The 21847-nt window shown below is 38.6% G+C and overlaps 1 protein-coding gene across 1 annotated transcript in view; it reads left to right on the forward strand.

Moving 5' to 3' along the window:
* Nucleotides 1–21847, forward strand: part of FRAS1 (Fraser extracellular matrix complex subunit 1) — a 458426-nt gene that overhangs the window by 158692 nt on the left and 277887 nt on the right. Inside the window, exons 3-4 of the mRNA XM_030819038.1 lie at nt 7899–8006; nt 15679–15771. Of these exons, the coding sequence (XP_030674898.1) occupies nt 7899–8006; nt 15679–15771 (201 nt within the window). The remainder of the gene's footprint in view (nt 1–7898; nt 8007–15678; nt 15772–21847) is intronic.

Below are 21847 nucleotides of genomic sequence, written 5' to 3' on the forward strand. Positions count from 1 at the left end.
TAGGCAGCACTGCCCTAGTGTGTCCCACCTGGGTAGTCTGTTAAAGTCAGAGAGTAGAAGTAAGAGAGATTTGAAATGGTAAGACTGCTATACAATATAAGGCATTGTTATTGATATTATATGATAACAGCACAGAATTAAAAAAAAAAAAAAAGCCTGGGTTTGAATCCCAGATCTAGACGCTCCTATTAGCTCCTAATAGCTGAGCTCTGGACAATTCACTCTGCCTTTTCGCACCTTATTCCCTCATTTATAAAATCAGAGTCATGATGTCAGTTTCACAGGACGCTGTGAGAAGTTGTACCATCATGAGTATGTGGAGGACCTAGGAAGCACTTGGAGGTAGCTTGTCCCTTTCCTTCCGTCTCCCTGCCTCCACCCTTGGCACCATACTATCCTAAGACTTCTGTACCAAAGCATGATGCTAACTTACTATGTTGTTCAGGGTCTTTTGCACAAAAACATTTTTAAGCTATAATTAGCAGCAATCTTTTCATCTGTGATTCACGCTGTTGTTTCTGTATACAAGTTGATACTCTTATAGCTATGCCTTCAGGTTTATCATTTTAAGACAGCTGGAGGAGGAGATCAGGTACAAGCTAATCATGCCAGGATGCTGAAATGGGAAACTACTTAGGTTTTTGATGTGTAAAACAAGAAACTCCTTAAGGGGGTATTATATGAAACAAGCCTTTGAAATAGGTCTCAAACAGGAAGTGGATCAAAATTTTGTTTTTTAATTAACCTGTATTTGCTCCTCCTGAAAGGAGAGAATTTAATGTAAATACAAAGTCTCACATCTTTTCTTAACGGTAAGCGTCCTCTGTTCCTTTTTATTTGGGACAGGATGAGGAGCTTTACATGAACTTTAAATTGAGAACAAATGGAAAAGGTATTGTTTATCTAAGGTGTCTGAAGAAGGGCACTTGGGGAAAGAATTGCACTCTAAAATAACCTTATGAAAGCTATTGATTCGTTTCTTTATGGTTCCCTGACAAACAAGGACCATTATTTCTGTGCCCGAATGGGAGCTGGGTCAAAGAATCCTTTTTTATAGATTATCTTTCCTGAAAACCAGACTTGTCAGGAAAATGAACCTCCAGAAATGAAGACATGAGACTTAGTTGAATATTGCATCCTGTTCGCTGCTTTGAAGGGCAAGTAGGAAACATTGTTAATTTTTAAAAATTTTACTGAGTACAAGAAGGTTTGGGGATAGCTCAGGAAATTTAGATAAATTGCTACTGTTATGTATTTGCTAAGTGGTTTTTATTTAAATTCCCTCCTCCATGATATTTCAACTCTGTAGTCCAGAGTCTATCTACGTATAGTAGACTGGGGAAAAAAGCATAACATTTTTTGTTTTTTTACCTTATATTTTATTTTATTGTTACTATTTTTTTGAGACAGAGTCTCACACTGTTGCCAGTGCTGGAGTGCAGTGGCACGAACTCGGCTCACTGCAACCTCCGCCTCCGCCTCCTGAGTAGCTGGGATTACAGGCGCCTGCCACCACGCCCAGCAATTTTTTTTCTATTTTTAGTAGAGACGAGCTTCACCATGTTGGCCAGGCTGGTCTCAAACTCCTGACCTTGTGATTCACCCTCCTTGGTCTCCCAAAGTGCTGGGATTACAGGCGTGAGCCACTGTGCCTGGGCACCTTATATTTTAAAAGTAACTTCAAAAGATCACATAAATTATATATATATAAGTTATATATCTTTGTTGTTGAAAAATGGAAAATACAGATAAGGATAAAGGAAAACAAAAAATCATCTGGAACTCACACACAGAATTATCTACCCCTCACTTGCTGGTGTATATAATTCCACGGTTTGCTTCTATGCACATAGATATATTTTTATTGCAAAAATATTATATCTACATACTGTTTTATAACTTGAAAACACAGCTTTTGGGGAGCTTTATTCTTTCTTTCTCACTTTTGGTCTAAGAAGCCAAGGGAATTTAAAATGAGATGAATTAATCAATAATTAAAGTAGGGTTATTACACCATTTAGATGAAAGAAAATTTATGTTGACAGTTGATATACTGCTCTTTAGAATTCTGTAAATAATCCCCCCCAGAAATTTGAGTACTTATTAAAGATATATTTATTGTTTATTATTAGCATTAATCAAATATTCCGTAAATACTTTCCCAAGTGAAATAAGTTGTTTTTTTTCAAAGCACCTTGCTATTACTTTGAGATATTTGGGGATGGAGGCATTATATTATTTGCAAGAACATTTTATTCATATATTATTAAAAATATTAAAAGCTGTTTACAAAGATATTTTGATTGCTTTTTAGGCTTGTCATAATCTAATCCTTTAATCTATCTTCTAGTGAAAAGCTATTTTAAGAGTATTTCTTTTGCTCAGTGGGTTAGATTGGAAAGGAGGATTTTAAAGTGTCGGAATTGCAATAGCAACATGGAAAATCTGTAAAACTTAGTTTACAATGTTATTACTTTGGATTTTATGGCTTTATCCAAATTTCTAGCTGTTGAGGAACTCTAGCTTCCCTGCTTTCATAAAGCAACTTTATGTGACCATATAATTGATTTGTAAAGATTTAGACCTGAAAAACCTGGCCATCTGTCCAGGCCTTGGTAAAGGACTCATTTTACTTAAAATTAACCATAACACATTATTTAGTTCCATAGAGATATTAATACAAGGAAGATTTTTTGTTGTTGTTTTTGAGACAGAGTCTCACTCTATCACCCAGGCTGGAGTGCAGTGGTGCGATCTCGGCTTACTGCAAGCTCCGCCTCCCGGGTTCATGCCGTTCTCCTGCCTCAGCCTCCCAAGTAGCTGGGACTACAGGCGCCCGCAACCGCGCGCAGCTAATTTTTTTGTGTTTTTAGTAGAGACGGAGTTTCACTGCATTAGCCAGGATGGTTTCGATCTCCTGACCTTGTGATCCGCCTGCCTCGGCCTCCCAAAGTGCTGAGATTACAGGTGTGAGCCACTGTGCCCGGCTGACACAAGGAAGATTTTTGATAGGTCCAATACCTAGATAAAGAAAATTTTTCTGTAAACATAGTTTGACATCAACGTAGTAATAACATCCAACATTATAAAGATTTTGTAATGACATCATTTAAACATTGTTTTCTTAAGCTCTCACAACCTATCTGGAGTATCTCAATTCTTATGAATAGATACTTTTGTGCGGGTAAACAAACTCAGGGTTGATTGTTAATTAATTCAGTCAACATTCAGAAACTGTGCTAAGTGAATTTTGAGATATACAAAGAGGAATCAAATGAGATCTCCTTGCTTGAAGAGTCATAGTCTGCTGGGAAGACAGATATGTAAACATATCAGGAAGGCTTCCTAAGCCGAGATACATTTAAACTTTGAATTAACATAAAGAAAAACTATGGTTTTGTGGATGAAAGTGAATAACCTACTCCATGTTCTTAGAAGATACTGTTTACAGTTTAGTAAGCTGAGTCCAGCGACTGAGGGCTGCTTAAAAGTATAATGGACTTGCTTTCGAGTTTGGAGGTCACTGTCAAAATAATTGAAGTGGAGAGAAGAACTTCACCTCAAGAAGTAAGAATGTTGCATCTGGAGAGAATAAATATGGCTGGCACTTAGAGTCATACCAAGCTTAAGGGAGCACATATAAGCTGGCGTGGCCAACCAATGTCTGGGTCAAAGACATGGCCCATGATTATGCCAGCTTAGTGAGATAGAGACTTTTTGAATTTCCCAAGTTGTCTTGAAAACTCAACTTATAGATTCATTTCTCCCTTATTCAGCAATGTTCTGGATCCTCTAAATGCTAGGGTCCTAATTAACTAATAATTTCTCTCTGCTAGGTTTTACTTGTGTAGACTGGAATGAGAAGATGGGAAAGTCGAAGTACTTATAGGACTGTTTTCCCTCTGAGAAAATGAAATAGTTAGAAGACATTTGCTGAATGCCTGTGACATAATAGAAAACATTTAGATTAAAAATAAATTACATTTAATGGTCCTTTAGTAAGCGCCAGACACTGTTCACATATCTTTAAATACAGCATCTCCTTTGATGCTTTCAATAAACTTATTGAATAAGTACTTTCTCATTTCTATTTTACAGATGAGGAACCTGGGCATAGACGTGTTAACTCAATAACAGACTCAGTTAATAAATGGTGTCACCAGGATTCAAACCTAGTCAGTCTGTCTCCAGAGCCTGAGTCCTTAGGTCTCCTAAGAACTCTGTGAACTTGGGCAACTGGTTCAATCTCGCTCATCCTGTTTTCTCATCTGTAAAATCGAAATCATAATAATAGTGCCAGTTTCATAGGGTTGACATGTATGTAAGGGCTTTGTGTAGCATTGACTACAGATACTTTCTCCAGCCTTGCAGGAAGATGGCAGAGGTGGGAAAAGCCACCCTCCCTCTATTCCACAATTGTCCCTGTGATCAGCACTTCCTGCTCCCAGAGTGGGGAGCATAAGTAAGTGATCAGTAAATAGTAGCTGCTGGCTTTGTGAAGTTGTCATTCTTATTTAATCTCTATCCTGAAACCAAGATTGTTTTCTTAAAATCAGCAGGAAACATACTATATTGTGCTTGGGAATAAAATTTGTTTTTCCTCACCTTATTATTTTATTTTTTTGAGATGGAGTCTTGCTCTGTCACCCAGGCTGGAGTGCAGTGGCACGATCTTGGCTCACTGCAAGCTCCGCCTCCCGGGTTCACGCCATTCTCCTGCCTCAGCCTCCCTAGTAGCTGGGAGTACAGGCACCCGCCACCACGCCTGGCTAATTTTTTGTATTTTTAGTAGAGACGGGGTTTCACCGTGTTAGCCAGGATGATCTCGATCTCCTGACCTCGTGATCCACCTGCCTCGGCCCCCCAAAGTGCTGGGATTACAGGCGTGAGCCACCGCGCCCGCCCCTTTCCTCACCTTCTGGTCATTGCTCTTTGGGTTAAAAGTAGACTGTAGTAGTCGCACTATTGCCAATTTTGAAGAATGTGCTATAGCAATAAAAAGAAAGAAATTCAGAGGTATTCTAAGCCATGTTCTGGTGCTCTTCTGCTTTGATTCAGTATTTTTGTAAACTAGACATTGGGAATGTAATCTCACCTCAGATAGACTTTATATTTCCTAAATGACTTTGGAGAAGCCCCAGAGTTTGAAGCACATTCCCTGAGAGGTTATGAATTTAGCATTTCTTGACTTTAAAGGGTGATTTTATTTTTTGCTTGGAAATGTTGTGTATATCCATGGAAATCTACACCAATGTTGGTATATTAGTCTTGGTTTCCAGAGAATCAACAATATATTCATATATGTCCTATTGGATATCTCTCTAAGACAGAGGCAGAGAGATTTATTTTAAGGAATTGGCTCATGCGATTGTTGGGACTGGCAAGTTCAAACTGTATTACAGAGCAGGTCAACAGTCTGGGAACTTGGGCAGAAATGCTATATTTTAGTCTTGAGGCTGAATTCCCTTTTTTCCCAGGAAACCTCAGTTTTTGTGGTTAAGGTCACTAACTGATTGGATGAGTCCACCCATATTATGGAGGGTCATCTCCTTTGCTTAAAAGGCAACTGATTGTTCTTGGTACTGTCCTCTACAAAGTACCTTCACAGCAACATTGAGGCTAGTGTTTGACCAAACAAGTGGGCACCATAGCCTAGCTAAGCTGGCACATGAAATTAACCATCACCTTTGGTTTCTGCCATTTTGTGTGAAAATGTCCATTGCTAGCATCCGCCAGTTTCCTAGCTCATCTCAACTCTAATTGGATGTTGGTGTTCTGAAGACTGTGTCAGGAGCTTGGAAACTTATCTTACTCTTCCCTAAAGTATTTTAGTAGGACTTCAACTACTGGTTGACTAAGGAAAACAGGGTGAGAAAGTTTAGAAAGGAGGGAACAGGCCTCCTGTAAGCAACTTAGGAGCCATGAACTCTTGCTTCTTAAGGATCTATAGTGTGCCAGGCCAAGGATAGTTCCCACTTCAGGCACCCACAGTCTGGTCCAGCAAGGCTAACAGGAATATAAATGAGTGCAATAAAGTGTGACAGAGCCAGGTTCAGTGGCTCATGCCTGTAGGCCCAGCACTTTGGGAAGCTAAGGCAGGCAGATTGCTTGAGCCTAGGAGTTTGTCACCAGCCTGGTCAACACAGTGAAACCCTGTCTTTACAAAAAATACAAAAATTATCTGGGTGTGGTGGTGCATGCCTGGAGTCCCAGCTACTTGGGAGGCTGAGGTGGGAGGATCAGTTGAGCCTGGGAGGTTGAGGCTGCAGTGAGCTGTGATCATGCTACTGCACTTCAGCCTCGTGACACAGTGAGATGCTGTTACAAAACAAAAAACAAAACAAAACAAAACAAACAACGGCGTAATAGTGCATGCACGAAAAAGTAAGGTCACAGAGGAGTAGTGAAGAGCTATACCTGAATGGCAGTTAAGGGTTAGGAATGATTCATCTCTGAGGTGTCAAGACTTAGAAGAAGCTTCTTAGTTGCAAACTCTTCTCAGGAAGTCAGGGAAGAGTAGGAATCCAGGGGAGAATGAGATATGAGACCAGGAAAGAGGAGGCTGGGGTTGTCCAATAGGGTTGACCAAGTTGTCAAGGCCGGGGAGATAGGTGAGGATCAGATTATGCGTTCTGCATTTTATCTCATTGGAGGTAAAGATGAGCCATGAAATAGTTGCATTTATTTATTTATTTATTTATTTATCGGCTTTGAGTTTTTTTAAAAATTTTTTATTTCAATAGATCTTTTGGGAACAGGTGGTTTTTACATGGAGAAGTACTTTAGTGATGATTTCTGAGATTTTGGTGCACCCATCACCTGAGCAGTGTACACTTTTAAACCAGAGAATAACATGGATGGCACTCTTCAAAAAGATTTAGTGTTTGAAATTTAGCCAAACAATATGGCTGCTTTCAACTCTAATAGGAAGTTGGGCTAGGAAATCTCTGGGAAAATGAATCTCAGTACAGCCCATGGGATCTTTAGTGTTTCAATTTGAAGTCATCAGAGCAGCCTTTCAATGGACAGAAACAGGTTTCTGTGGAAGCTGTGACATAGTTGGTTTCAAAGTTACTTCAAAATGGGCACAACTGTAATGTGGATTCAGCATGAGGGAAGGTGAGAAATAGGGAAGGAATTTCTGAGACCCTTAACTGAGCCAGGGTTCACTTTTCTGTTTGTGAGCATTGTTTTTCTTTCTAATTTGTGGAGTAATAACATAGTAACATTAACTTATGTTTATTTAATTCTCTCATGTTCATGACCCCAAATAATTTGTGAGATCCTTATGCATACTGCCCACACTTATGCTTCATTTATACCTCAATATGCCCAGCACCCAGCCAGGCACAAAATAGGCACTCATACATGTGTTGGTGCATCTGTCTTTAAAAATCCAACTACTTACTCAAATCCTTGTTTCTGATGAATGTTAGATGATGAAGTAGCAAAGAGCTGAAAAATGAAGCCTGTGGTGCTTATAGTATCTAGTGGCGAATACTGTTTTTAGGATGCTGGTTAGTGCTAGCCAAAAGTGTCATTTTCCTTTAAACATGCTCCAGTGGTTTCTGCTAGTTAGCAAAGCGAAACTTCAAGTCAGGGAGCAACTTGTCCTCCTGTGGTTTCAGGCCAATCGATGATTTTTACTCCAGGTATTGACAGCTCTCTGCCGCATCCCCTTGTCTTTGGCTACGTGGGTTGACTGTTGTGAAATGGATTATACTGATTATATTGCCTTGTGGGGTTTAATCAGCACCCAGCAAGTACTGTGTGTGGTGTGCCTGTGACTTTTCTTTGTCTTTTAATTGTCCAGGATGTGGAACTATTGATGGTGCAGCTTTTGTGTGCTCATACCTTGACTGATCAGTTTTTAAATGAGAGCTTATGCTTCTTTGCAGGATGCCACAATTTGGAAGCCCGATTCATGCCAGAACTGCCGTTGCCATGGTGATATTGTTATCTGCAAACCTGCTGTTTGCAGAAACCCTCAATGTGCCTTTGAGAAGGTACGGTATCCTAATTGTGTCCTAAATGTATTGGTAAAGTCAGTGAAGGGTCAGGTTTTTGGATCATTTCAGACATCTGTTTTTGACATTTATTCTAATCTCTAATTGGAAGCTTAATGAAATGCAGAAGAGAATTTAACGTATTGCATCTAAGAATATCCTAATTTCCAGAATTTTAACGTATCATATCTAAGAACATCCCAATTTCCATTTATTGGGCGTTTACTCTGGACCAGGGACTTGGCTTAAGGTCCTAATAATATTATCCCATTTAATATTATGTGGGGTAGGTATCTTTATCCCCACTTTATAGATGAGGAAAGTGAAGCCTGGAGATTTTAAGCAACTTAACCGTGATCATGCAATTAATAAACTGCTGCCCAGAGATTTTACCTCAAGTCTGACTGATGCCAAAGCTACTGACATTAACTTCAACATGCATGAACCATCGAATGGATTGAAAGTCAGAACTGACTTATTGAAAAAGATTTTCTAAAAATATCATTTGAGTCTGCCACTGATTGTATTATTGTGCTACCATTGGGCTCCCTAGGAACATAAGCAAGTCTTTGACTCAATAAATCTCCTTGTATTTGACCAAGTCTATGATTGGTATTTTCTCCCTTCCCTTCTGTTAAAAATTTTCAGTTTTTTTCTGACTACACATCTATTCTGTTAGAATAATACTTTTTCTAGTTGCTGACTCTTTTCTTTTTAAAGTGAACCTATTTTTGAAAAAACCTTAAGCTTTAAATTTGAACTTTTGAAACTACCAGGACAAGACCAATTATTTTATTCATAATTGGACAAGACCAATTATTTATTCAGTCAATTTAAAAAGTTTATTTTTCTCATTTTCGGCTCCCTCCAATAATTAATCTTGAGTCTTTATGCCATCTAATGCTAATAAGGTTCTGTTTGTACCTGACACTGGAGTGAAGGTATGCCTTTAAGAGTATTCCTTCATTTCTGCATGAGTGTATTCCTGAGAAGCTGGGGGTACTTGAAGTATTGGCAAATTTGATAAGATTTTATTGTATATTATGGAGCTTTATGTTTATAGGGTAAACATTCCTAAAAAAAAAAACACTGGCTTGCTAAGTAAGTCACGTCAGAATCTGAGCTGGTGGCAAAAATGCCATGAAAAATGCCCTTCCCCACTTCATGTGAAGAATTGTGTTATCATGGAAAAAGCCCTGAATTACATGTTAGAAGACATAGATTGCATTGCTGAAATCGAAACATGCTCTATATCAGGGCTTAGCAGACTAAATCTGGCCCACTGCCTGTTTTTGTACAGCTTATGATCTAAGAGTGGCTTTTACATTTTGAAATGATTGAAAAAATAAAAAACAGTATTTTATAATGTGAAAATTATGTGAAATCAAATTTCACCATTGATAAATAAAGTTTAATGGAAACACGGGCTCACTTATTTGTTTATGTATTGACCTTGGCTGCAGCAATAGCATTGTATAGTTGCCATGTAGACCATGTGTGACTCCCAAAAGCTAAATATTTGCTATCTGGCCCTTCACAGAAAAAGTCTCCCGTCTTTGTTATATATCAAACTTGTGATTTCATCTCTTCCTAATTTGCTCTCCTAATTTTTCTCATCTTGGTAAATGGCAACCCCATTCTCCCAGTTGCTGTGGCCCGAAAACTTTACATCACCTTTGACTCCCCACTTTCTCCCACATCCCATGTCTAGTACATTAGCAACCCCCTCCCAGCTCTTCCTTCACGAAATAGTAAATTCCAAATGTGACTTCTCTGCTGTCAGTCTGGTTCCATTATTATCATCCTTTTGTCTGGATTCTCACAATAGCCTCTTAACTGGTTTCACTGTTTCTATACTTGCCTTTTTCACTGTAATCTTGATATAGTAGCTACAGTGATCCTAATAAAATTGAACTCAGATCATATTGCTTCTCTCCTTAAACCCCTCCAATGGCTTCCAGTGGCATCTCTTCTCACTCAAAGTAACATTTCACAATGTCCTTTAAGGTACTACTGTACCCCTCTAATTAATATTCTACTGTTTTCTCCCTTGCTCACTGCTTCAGACACCAAGCCTCCTTGCTGTTCCCTGAATATATATGTATATATCTGAGAAGGAAAAATTTTGGAGGGAACAGCAAAGTGCAAAGGCTCTATGGCAGAAGTGTACCTGGTATGCATAGAGATGTGTGTTTATATACATAAATGTATACATATATTGCCTGATCTTTCAAGTCTTGCCTGGATGCCATTCTGTTTAAAATTGCAAATCTCTACCCCCTACCACACATTTTGTATTCCTCTTCCAGACTTTATTTTTCTTTTTGATACTAACTACTATCTATTTTATTGATATTTTTTGTTTACTGTCTCTTTCATTCTCTGTATATCCACAACACCTACAATAACACCTGACACATGGTAGGCACTCAATAATTTTTTTTTTACTGACTGAATGAATGAATGAATGAGAGATGAGGCTAGAGAGTTGGCAAGTTTGAGGTTATGCAGAGCCTTGTATGCTGTAGTATGGAGTTTGAAATTTTATTTTTAAGGTTATAGAATGCTAACAAAGGTTTTAGGTGCAAGGGTGGAATGGCCGGCTTTTTTAGAAAAAAAGTATCTCTGGTTTTTCAAAGATAATGCATAATATTAGAAATGAGGAGATCAGTTGAGAGGCTGAGAGAATCACCCAGAGAGGATGAATTGCAGAACTGGAGCACTGGTAGTGTAGGGATCAGGAGATAAGGGCAGGTGTGACAAGTATTTAGGGGATAAATAAGCGGAACTGGCTGAAGGTAGGAGGGTGACAGAAAGGAAAAGGAGAAACGACTGCCATATTTATGGCTTAATGACTAGTTGGTTAGCTGAGTCACCAACTGATATTGAGAATACAGGAGAATTAAGAAAAACAGCCCATCTGGGAAAAATGGCGATTTCAGTTTGGGATGCATTGGTTTGAAATGTCTGGGAAAGACCCAGGTGGATATGTCAGAATGGTAGCTGGATATGTAAGTCTAAGGCTCAGAGGAGAAGATGGGGCTGGAGATATAATGTAGCTGTCATCAACACATAGATAGTATTGCAAACATGTAGAATTAAAGAACTCATCCAAAGAGATTGTGTGAGAAAAGGGTACAAGACGAAGGATGGAATTTGGGGAGCACAGTCATTTAAGGGGAGGTGAGCATAAGAGAAAGTGCTTAAGAAGATTGAGAAGCTGTGGTCAGAGGGGTGAAAGGAAAGAAATGGTCAAAGAAGAGAGTAATATTATAGTCACCAAGGAGAGTAGAAGATGCCCAGAAAGTTCATATTAACTGTGTTGAGTACAGTTAAAGGAGTAAGTGAGAGGAGAACTTAATATGGCCCTTCAGATCTGGCAGCATGTAGGCCACCAGTGGCCATGCTGAGGTTGATCTCAATGGAGTGGGGAGAGTGGAAACTGTATTGCAGAGGCATAAGGAGTGAATGGAAAGTGGGGAAAGGAAGGCTGAATAAAGTCCATCTTTTCAGGAGCTTGACTGCGAGGTGGAAGGAGAGAAGTGGGGCCTTAGGTAGGCAGCATTACATCTGAGAGGTTTCTCTGAATCTCCCATCCCCAACCATCAAGCCCTTCGGTGTGCTTCCGCGGCACTTTGTGCTTGCTCTATTCATACCCCTTGACTAGACTGCAATGCCTGTTGACTTATCTACTTCTTCCTCCAGACTCTTAGCTCCTTGAGAGCAGGAATCTTGCTGTTTCACTATTGCAGCCCGTCAAACAGCATAGTACGCAGCACACAGAAGGCACCTAGTCAAGATTTTTGGAATGATCGCATAAGGGAAGGGAGAGTGTTTTGTTTTGTTTTACTTTTTAGTTTTTGATATTACCATGAAAGACATATAATCACCTTAGGAGGGAAAGGGTAATAGCCCAGACTAGAGAGAGAAATTGAAGAGATGGGAGTTAGAGGGGAGGAGAGACAGAGTAAGTGAATTAGGAGTGGTTGCTGGACATTGAGGCTAACATGAATAGGAGAATGGGAGGCCAGCTGGGGGTTGAAAGACTGGAAGGTAAAGACGTGCTCAAGGATCTCCCTGGAGGAAATAAGGGTGAGAGGGTGCTAAGAACCAGGAGGCCCAGGTTCACTGGAGTGTGGACAGATTTTAAGGTTGGCTATGGCTGTGTGAAATAGAGATGAAAATCGCTTGAATTGAGGTGGTTGAGAGTGTACAAAGACAGAATATCATTTTAATGGGCATTGAAGTTGTCTAGAATGATCTAGACACAGGTAGAAAAAAAGACAGAGATCCAGGTATCAAGTCTTTACTAAGTGAATGTGAGACAGTGATCAGCAAATTTGTGGATGAAGGCAGTATAGGAATCAGAGAGCATGAACTCTAAGGAAGGAGGGTCCTTATCTGTAAAATGAGAGGCTTGTACCAGATGATCCAACCATGAGAAACTTTTTCAACTCTAAGATCATGGAAATATTCCACAGAGCTTTTGGGCTCTTTATTTCAAGTAATGAAATAGGATCATAGAATGGAAGAACTAGAAGGGATATTTAGAAATCATTTAGTCAGACTTCCTCAATCTGTAAATAAAGAAACTGATTTTTAGTGGTTTAGTCACTTACCCAGAGCTAGGAGGTAGTATGGCCATGTCAAGAACCTTGGGCCTTGGCTCATGTCCCAGTGTGACTTTTACTCTACCATGTTGCTTTTAAGTTTTCCTCTGGGCTTTCAGCAGCATGTGTTGCTGTTATTCAAATCTGCTGTGGTACCCTTACATTAGTATGTGGCACAAGTTCATGAATCACCACTGTTCCTAAATTAAATTATTATTTTATTTTAGACAGAGTTTCACTCTGTTGCCCAGGCTGGAGTGTGGTGGTGCAATCTCTGCTCACTGTAACCTCTGCCTCTCGGATTCAAGCAATTCTCCTGCCTCAGCCTCCCAAGTAGCTGGGATTACAGGCATGTGCCACCACATCCAGCTAATTTTGTATTTTTTAGGAGAGATGGGGTTTCACCATGTTGGCCAGGCTGGTCTCTAACTCCTGACCTCAAGTGATCCAACCACCTCAGCCTCCCAAAGTGCTGGGATTATGGGTGTGAGCCACCATGCTTGGCTTGTTACTGTTAATAACTTGTTTTTCTTTTTATCATTTTTTACCTTTTTGAAGCAATTTGTTTTGGCTATGGGTTGACTAGAAATAACCTAGTGTCAATGGCAATTCTGAAAGACATATTTTATCATCTATCATTTATTCATTCTATAATCACAGGTCATGGATTCTATATCCATATCTTATATTCATATAGAATAGCTAGCTGGATAGGGACAGAAAGACAGACAGACAGAAAAAGATTGAGAGAAAGAACACAAAGGTATTTAGAACCTTGAATAGTTAGCCCAGTTCTGTCAGAAGCTATCCTGTCTAAGGATTTCTGGAGAATATGTCTGCACAAAAGACAATGCCATGCAAAGGAGCACGGCATTACATGGTAAGGTTTTGGCTGCAAACCTCAGTGTGGGTAATAATAACATTTACCTAATAAAGTTGTTGTGAAAATTAAATTAACTCTCTCTCTCTATATATATGTATATTTCTATATGTCTGTATGTGCATATATGTACATATGCATATAAATGTGTAGAGGAGTACCCTGCTATTGTAAGCACTCAATAAGTGTTAGCTATAATGATCAAATTATCATCATTACTGTTGGTGGTTCTCCTAGGTCCTAAGCAAGTAATCTTGCCTCCAGCGATCTTCACTGATGTTTTTTTGCCCCTGCAACCACTTTCTAAACCATAACACTGCAAAGCCTGGACAAGGACTCCTTTGTGTTCCATGCAGCCCACAGCTCACCAGGCCACTCAGGGTTGCATGGTTAGGTGGCAGGAACTCCTTGATTCTCATTCTTCAAGCACCCACATGCAAAATTTTTATTCCTCCTTTAACTTAACTCTTTCATGTTCCACCAGAAGTTCCATAGATAGACCAAGTTGAGAACCATCCTCTCCCCTCCCACTACTGCCACTAGCAAATATATATATATATATATATATATGTGTGTGTGTGTGTGTGTATATATATATATATATATATATATATATATATACACATACACACAAACACATACACATACACACACATACGTATTATATTTATAAAATGAGCTTTGAGGGCTAAATCTGAAAGTTAGCTTTTATGTAAAACAAAGAAAACTAATTTAGGGGCATGAAACATTCCTTGAAGTCTTCCATTCTACCTGCCTTTCTCCCTTGCTCCCGGCTTCCATGTTAGACTATCAACACTTAGATCATGTTATTTTCGATCTGTATGAAATTCTTAGTGGAAATTAGGCTAATGTAGTTTCTCTAATTGTTTTAGTGGAAATCAGACAAGTGTAGTTTTATCTTGGGGTTCAGAGGACACTTTTCTGAAAAGTGATTAATGTTGCATAGTATGTATAATTTCATAAAATTCCATGTCATATAAGTTTTGTCCTTTATCAAAAAAATAGGAATTTGGTGGTCACTTTATTGATGTATTTATCTGTTCAGTGGATTAATGGTTGTAAAAACTTAGTCCTATTTCCCGTCCACTCTTGTAGATATAATTGTATGATGTTAGAATTCTCTTGTAGGTACAATTTTTTTAAAAATGGAAGCAACCAAAAATAAATAATAAATATTAATAATATTAACACACGTGCACACACACGCACATTTTTTTTTTTAATTCTACTGGTTGAATTCTTGGTAGACTTTTATCCTGTGGATAAGTCGTGATTTCCTGGCTAATGTAGGATCTCCTACCATTTTTGGTCAAAATCACTTATTGCCTGTTCTGCCACATCACTAGACTTGAGAAAATCCTAAGTAGAGGAGCAGCATGAGTAAGAAGATCTAATATGAGAGTCGTGGGCTTCAAAGACAAGCTAATGCTCTTCACTCCATATTTTTAATATCTCTTAGATAAACAGATTATTTACAGTGGTGATTGGATGGTTGACATGTGACACCTCCTCAGTAAATCCTGGGGTATCAGGTGGTGGCCTATTCTCTTGATAGTATCAAGAAACACAATTGCAATTATAGAAGCCCTGGGAACAATGTAGATCTTTACTAGAGCTTAGGAATTCTACTCAGCTTACTGCAGTGTGTATATACGATACCTCTGCAGAGATATTACTTCCTCTCAGAACTTTGTCCTGCAACCTCCTGTCCCAAGTAAAAGTTACCTATGAGAACTTCAGCTGCTGCACTGGCTGCGCTAGGCTGTGTAAGACACCAGACAGTTGGAAGACCTGCCAGCTCTGTGGCCATCCCCCACCTAAGTCTTCTTCCTCTTCCCAGCAGGAGAAAACTGCTTATCTTGTGTGAATCTCCTAGGGTTTCAAGTGAAACAAAGTCTCAACTTCATCACATGTGAAAAGATGTAGACATTTTTTTTTTTTCAAGGAAATTACTTTTACAGAGGGGGTTCATTTTATCTTTGAGCGAAGCTTGTCTGGACACAGAACCTTTTTTTCAGTCTATTCATTTTATCCCATCTGTTTTTGTCACCTCAGAAACACATGAGATTTAGTGAATGTAAGATGACTTAGGGTCTGATGAACTATTGTGACTCGGTGTGTGCTGCTGCTGTTTTACTTTGAGCTGCTTTTAAATGCTCAGGGAGAAGTGCTTCAAATAGCTGCCAACCAATGCTGCCCTGAGTGTGTTTTGAGGACTCCAGGATCTTGCCATCATGAAAAGCAAATCCATGAGGTAAGTGTTTTCTGACTCAAGGTTGATTCTGTGTCTGCAGATCTCTGACAAGGGAAAAGCTGAATGTTAAACTTGTGTTGATGAGAGTTTTTTTCTTTGCCTGGATTGTGGAGGATCCGAAGCCCATTTGACTTTCTATGAGCATTTAGGTTTCTTGTATAAGAGTAAAACATTCTGTAGGCTCTACATAAATATTTGTAGATTGAATTTGTGTCTGAGAATGTTGATGTTGAAGAAGTTGTGATGCTGAATAGTAAAAGTACCTTCCTCCTTTTATGTCCTACATACATTTTAAATTTGATAGTTACAAACAATCCTGAGCTGGTGAGTAGAGCAGATGTTATTACTCTTATGTTAAATATGAAAAAAATTAATTGCAAAGAGCTTAGGTACTTGCCCAATGTCATATTACCAATAAATGGTATAACCTGGTCTAGAACCCTGGTCTTCTGACTCCTAATTCAGGGATCTTTTTACTATAGTAGAAATTTTCAACTTAGCAGCCCTGGCGTTTTAAGCTTTGTTGTGGGAGCTGTTCTTTGCATTGTAGTACATTTAGCAGCATCCCTGGTCTCTTCCCACTAGATGCTAGTAGCATCCCTCAGTCGTGTCAACCAGAAATCTTTGCAGACATGGCCAAATTTCCCTTGGGGGCAAAATGCTCACCTTCCCCCCGTTTAGAACTACAGGACTAGAAATCTTTTCTCAAGTTTCGAAAATTATACTTTCTCATTTCAGATCATTCAGGATTAATTTAGAAATATTAAATATGATTAAAAAGTACCAACTGCAAAGTCTATAATAGAAATTATGAAAACAGTTTATCTTCATTGATACATAAATGTTACCTGAGGTAGTAGGTACGGTTGAATACGATGGAAAGAGACTTTGCTTTAATCCTCATCTTCCACCTGATACAAAACTTTCCCCAAGTTAGTTGTCTCTTTATTCAGGAGAGAACATAGGTTAGTAGGATTTGATATATCTACTTTAGGCTGCTATTCAGTGTGACGACCTAAAACTCAGACAGCACAGTGCTCATTTCCCTGTGGGGCAGGATTATCTTACTCAAGCCACTGTTTCCTAATTACACAAGGAAGCCACTCTTTCACTTCTGCACGATGTGTTGCTGAAAGACATCCAAGCAGGATCTACACTGAGAATGTCTTCAGACCACGTATCACTATGTGCTGCTCTATTCAGCCTGTGTTATGTAGGGTGGTGTTGTCTTTAAATGTCACAGAAGAAAATCCCTATGAACTGAAAAGTGCTGCAGGGCAGAGTGGTGATGAAAATAATGCCAGTTCCGAATGATTATGATAAGTACATGGTTCAAGATGAATGATAAGTGCATGGTTCAACCTGAATCTTTCAAGTGAAGGAGTTGTTAGGAGCCAAAATAAGTCCAGGATCTGGGGGAAGAAAAAAATAGACATATCAAATAAGAGGTGTTACCAGGGACATGGGAGATCAGAATTCAGTAAATCTTTGCGTGGACCACACTAATGACATCATATGCTCTTTCATGTCATGTGTGTGCACATGTGCAGTCTTCTTTTCTTAATTTAAGATGCCTGAGAATATTGACAATATTTTCTATATTTTTACAATTATCTTCCCTGCCTCTCACTTACCTGGCCCTTAGCACTGAACTTTTCCCAGAGTAGGTGCTCAATAAACACGGGTGAATAAAAGACTCAAAAAATTGGTAAATCTTTTTTCCAACTTCTCTATGACCTCATCTTAAGGGCATGTTGGTCATTAACCAGTGTGGCTGGGTAGCCCTGGGACCACAGATCTGCTGTGGGTTAGTTAGAAATCCTCCTAGCCTCCCACTTTTGCAGGGAGAGTTCAGAAAGTTCTCCTGCTGGTCTTTCTTCTCCCCACTTCCCTTGTGGTTCATCCCTCTGCAATAATCCACCATGTAAAAAGCTCTAAACTGGGTAAGAATATACCCATGTGTTGCTTTTCCATATGTGTCTTTCAAAATTTACTCCCTCTGAAAATGTTATATTTCTGGTATTTGATGTAACTGAGCAAAAGGATGAATTTCAAAACTATAGTTTTTTGGGGAAAAAATCGCTAGTGTATTGCTTCTTCAATTAGAGCTAGAAGATGGATTTTTTTAAGGTGAGACAAAACCTCCTAATTTTAGTCTTAATAAAGTTAAAACAATAATGTTTCTTGTCTTTCTGTCCTTCCTCTCTTTCTTTCTTCACTTCCTCTAGGTTCTTACCAAACACTCCCCAGTGCATTAATTTTCTTGAGTGGGTTAAATGCTTGTCTGGTCTGGTCTGGGTCTCACCTCATCACTGGCATCACTAGTTTTGTTTGTTTATTTTTGACTCTTGTAGCATTTCCTTTCTTGCTTGTTTGGGGAGCAGTTTCCAGGGTACTTTTCCCTCCTGCTGAATAGCAGTGATCCTCTCTCTCTGGCCTCTGGCTTGCCTCCCCTAGGGCAGGTAATGGAGACTCCCTGTAGCTATAAAATAGCCTGGCATTTTAAGAACTTTGGAACGGTGATCTGAAGTGGAAGCTTTCCCCTAAGACAGGTTGAGAAAAGGATTTAGGATAGACTGGGTGTGGCAGGAGGGGAGGCAGTTGAAGTGTTACTGTCCCCGAAGAACATGGTTCAAACAAAGGAAAGTGAAGGACTGGCTGAGCTAAGGGCTGCGTGAGAAGACTACTCCTTAATAAAACAGCGGAGCCTTGGGAGAGGACCTCCTTTGATTGCAGAAGAGGCAGCATCTTATACAACTGGCATTTCAGCAAGTCAAGACTAGTCTCAAGATCTTTCCTGGAGTGAGGAAAGCACTTGAACCTTTTGGCTGACTCCAGGTTATTTGAGAGTGTTGTAAGGGTTTACTATAGCCAGCATTTGGGGAATCATTTCGTCTATGACCTTTGCAAAGCTATACTTTGAAATTAACTTTTGGATTTGTGCCTCGCCATGCCAACCATCCAGGGAGGCAAGCCTCAAATGTGTTTTAGAGCTGTTTGAATACTTTTTTTTCTGTGCTTTCCCCACAAATTACCTTGTGAAAGGGAAGGGAAAGGACCATGAATCCCCTTTCTTTTCCTCTTTACGAATCTAACCTCAGCACCAGATAATGTCAAATCTGAGTAGATGGGGCTTGAAGGTTTACTGAAAAATGAAATGGCTTCTAGTGCCCAACCTGATTGAATAGAGGAGTAAGAAGGGACAGGCCTGCTCACTTTGTTTGTGAGGCTAAAAGGATAACTAATTTATGTGTGTGAGGCAAGAAATAAGTATTGAATTCTTCAGCCTTGTTCTCCTCAAAGTAGAGGATGTAATTATAATATGCACTGAACATTCCCAGATATTTAGTATTCTGGATCTATAACTCCATAACAGGAACAAATTATATGAAGAAAAATTGTATTTTTGTTCTGTCAGTAAGCCAGGCAAAAGCTTTATGACCTTATCTTTCTTTTGGACTTATGTCAACAACCAAGCCAACTTGTTAGTTGACTATTCAGGATAATATATTTAAGATGTTGTCTGCAGAGTTCGCTTCTGCCCAGTGTCAAGATGTCATGTTTTCAAAACAGTATTAATGAGATTAAGATGGCACAGGTAAAACCGGGTCCTGTGCGAGCGTTGCTTTGTGTATCTATTATTCCTTCATTTTACAGAGCTCTCTTTACTACTACAGTGTTTATAAAAAATAATGCTTTCATAAACGTGTATGAAGAAAACTACTGATATATATATGCATATATATATAGATATATACATATATATGCATGTGCTGATGCCTTGATCTCTAGGCTGGGTGTGTTGCATGCATTATCAATCCTCAGAACACTCACTCTGGGTAAGGAGGTGTCACTGTTTCAGAGGCATAAGAGACAAAAATGGAATAAACTTAGGTGACTTGTCTCCTGGAGAGATGTGAGAGGGATTTCTTTTCATCATGCTGTGCACTTTGGATCACCGTCTGTACTTTCTTCTGTGGCTTTGACATCAAGCAGTGGATCCTTTTTTTTTTTTTTTTTTTTTTTGAGATGGAGTCTCACTCTATCACCCAGGTGCAATGGCATAATCTTGGCTCACTGGAACCCGTGCCTCTCAAGTTCAAGTGATTCTCGTGCCTCAGCCTCCCAAGTAGCTGGGACTATTGGCACCCGCCACCACACCCAGCCTATTTTTGTATTTTAGTGGAGATGGGGTTTCACCATGTTGACCAGGCTGGTCTCGAACTCCTGATCTTAAGTGATCCACTCACCTCGGCCTCCCAAAGTACTGGGATTACAAGTATAAGCCACCGCGCCCGGCCTGAATGGTTTTTTTAATTCCCACGATTCTCAGGCTTTTGGGAAGGGAGAATCCATTGCTTAATTTTATGTCTCTTGAGTTAGATAATAAATTTACATGATCAGAGAGAGTGGGTACTGAAGAGATCAGCTAATATAGTCCTCTTATTTTACAGATGAGCAACTGGTGATGGGCAGGCTGTTGTTATAATTATTTTTTCTGGTCTGTCTGAAAGGTAGTGTGACTGCAATGTTTTGGAAACAACAGTGGTGTTTCTTGGTAGTAACAAAAGGTCTTGTTTTATGAAGTGAAATGTCTAGATGTTTAGAGCAGTCTTCTAATTTTTAGTAAAATGGAGTTTACTTCAAGTTGTTCTATACAGTCTTTAAATTAAGACTTTAAGATTTTACTTTAAATATATGTAGTCAAATATATATATAATTTAAAGACTATAGAGTCTTTAAATTAAGACTTTAATTTCGACTTTAAGATATATAAATGATTCATTAGATGTTTTAAACAATAATTTGCTTTCTGATGACAAAAAATATTTTGTTGGGGAAAATTTGGAAAAGAGAAAAGTATACAAGCAGAAAAAATATCACCAGTAATCCGAATACTCTGAAAACCACTGTTAATGTTCTTTCAGTTTTGGTAGAGGGGTTGGCAGTGGAGATAGATAATACATACAGATCTATGTTTTAACATAATTGGAATTATGCTCTGTTTTATGTCTTGCCTTTTTATATAACATTATATTGTAAATAGTTCCTTAGTGTACTCTTGGAGAACATGATTCCCTGTTATTAGATATTTGTGTAGCTTCCAATTTTCACTAAAATATTTCCAATTTCACTATAAAGAACAATAGATGGAGTTTCTTGTATTTAAGCCTATTGTGTGTCATTAATCATTTTCTTTAGATAACATATAAAAAGTGAAATTAGTAGGTCAAAGAATCTAAAGAGTTTGGGTATTGAAGCTGTGACATCTTTAGTCATTAAAATTTAATTTTAAGTCTTCTGTGTCTAGTGATAAGCCCAGGGGAAAAGAGGAAATAGTGCATCCTCTTTTCAAGTGTGATTATCCTGGGGAGGCCTCCCCTGGTTGAGTGATTCCAGGTGTTATCGTGAGGGAAGGCTTTGTGTGTGAGAGAATTTCTTTCCCTTCACTTTAGCTTCACCAACTCTAGGTACTGTGAATTTTAAGGTCTTTTCATATCAGATACTTAAAATGTTATCCAAGTTTTATTTTATAATTAGTATTTTTTACAATTAATAAATTTGAACATTCTGTAAGTTTATTTCTATTTTTAAAATTTGAAATGTCTTTTTCTTACTTCTTATAAATGCTTTTATATATTAGAGTTTAGTTCTAATTAATACAATCTGGAATTTTTAAAATCAGTTTGTCCTTTGCCTTTTAATTTTATTTTATATATTTTATGATGTATTTTTGGCAGATTTAAAAATTTTAACTCATTAAATCCTATCAATTTTCTTTTAAGTTCTTTCTTTGCTTTCATGTGTAGGCCTTTTCAAGCATAAAGGTCAATTGCCATGTCTTTTATTAGCCCACAGTTTGTGGACTTGCCCATTTCTATGCTGTACTAAATTTGAAATTTATATATAATTGTAGCAGAAGTAAGAATGGATGCAAGAGGAGTTGACCTTTGTATCTATGTCCATTCCTACTACTTACAATCAATACAAGGTGCGGAAGAAGGGAGGAAGATCAGGAAATCATGCAATAAAAATGGGAGAAGATTGAGCATCTTTTTATTTTAAGATGTTTAAT

Source organism: Nomascus leucogenys, chromosome 9 (genome assembly GCF_006542625.1).
Source record: "Nomascus leucogenys isolate Asia chromosome 9, Asia_NLE_v1, whole genome shotgun sequence".
Classification (NCBI taxonomy): domain Eukaryota; kingdom Metazoa; phylum Chordata; class Mammalia; order Primates; family Hylobatidae; genus Nomascus; species Nomascus leucogenys.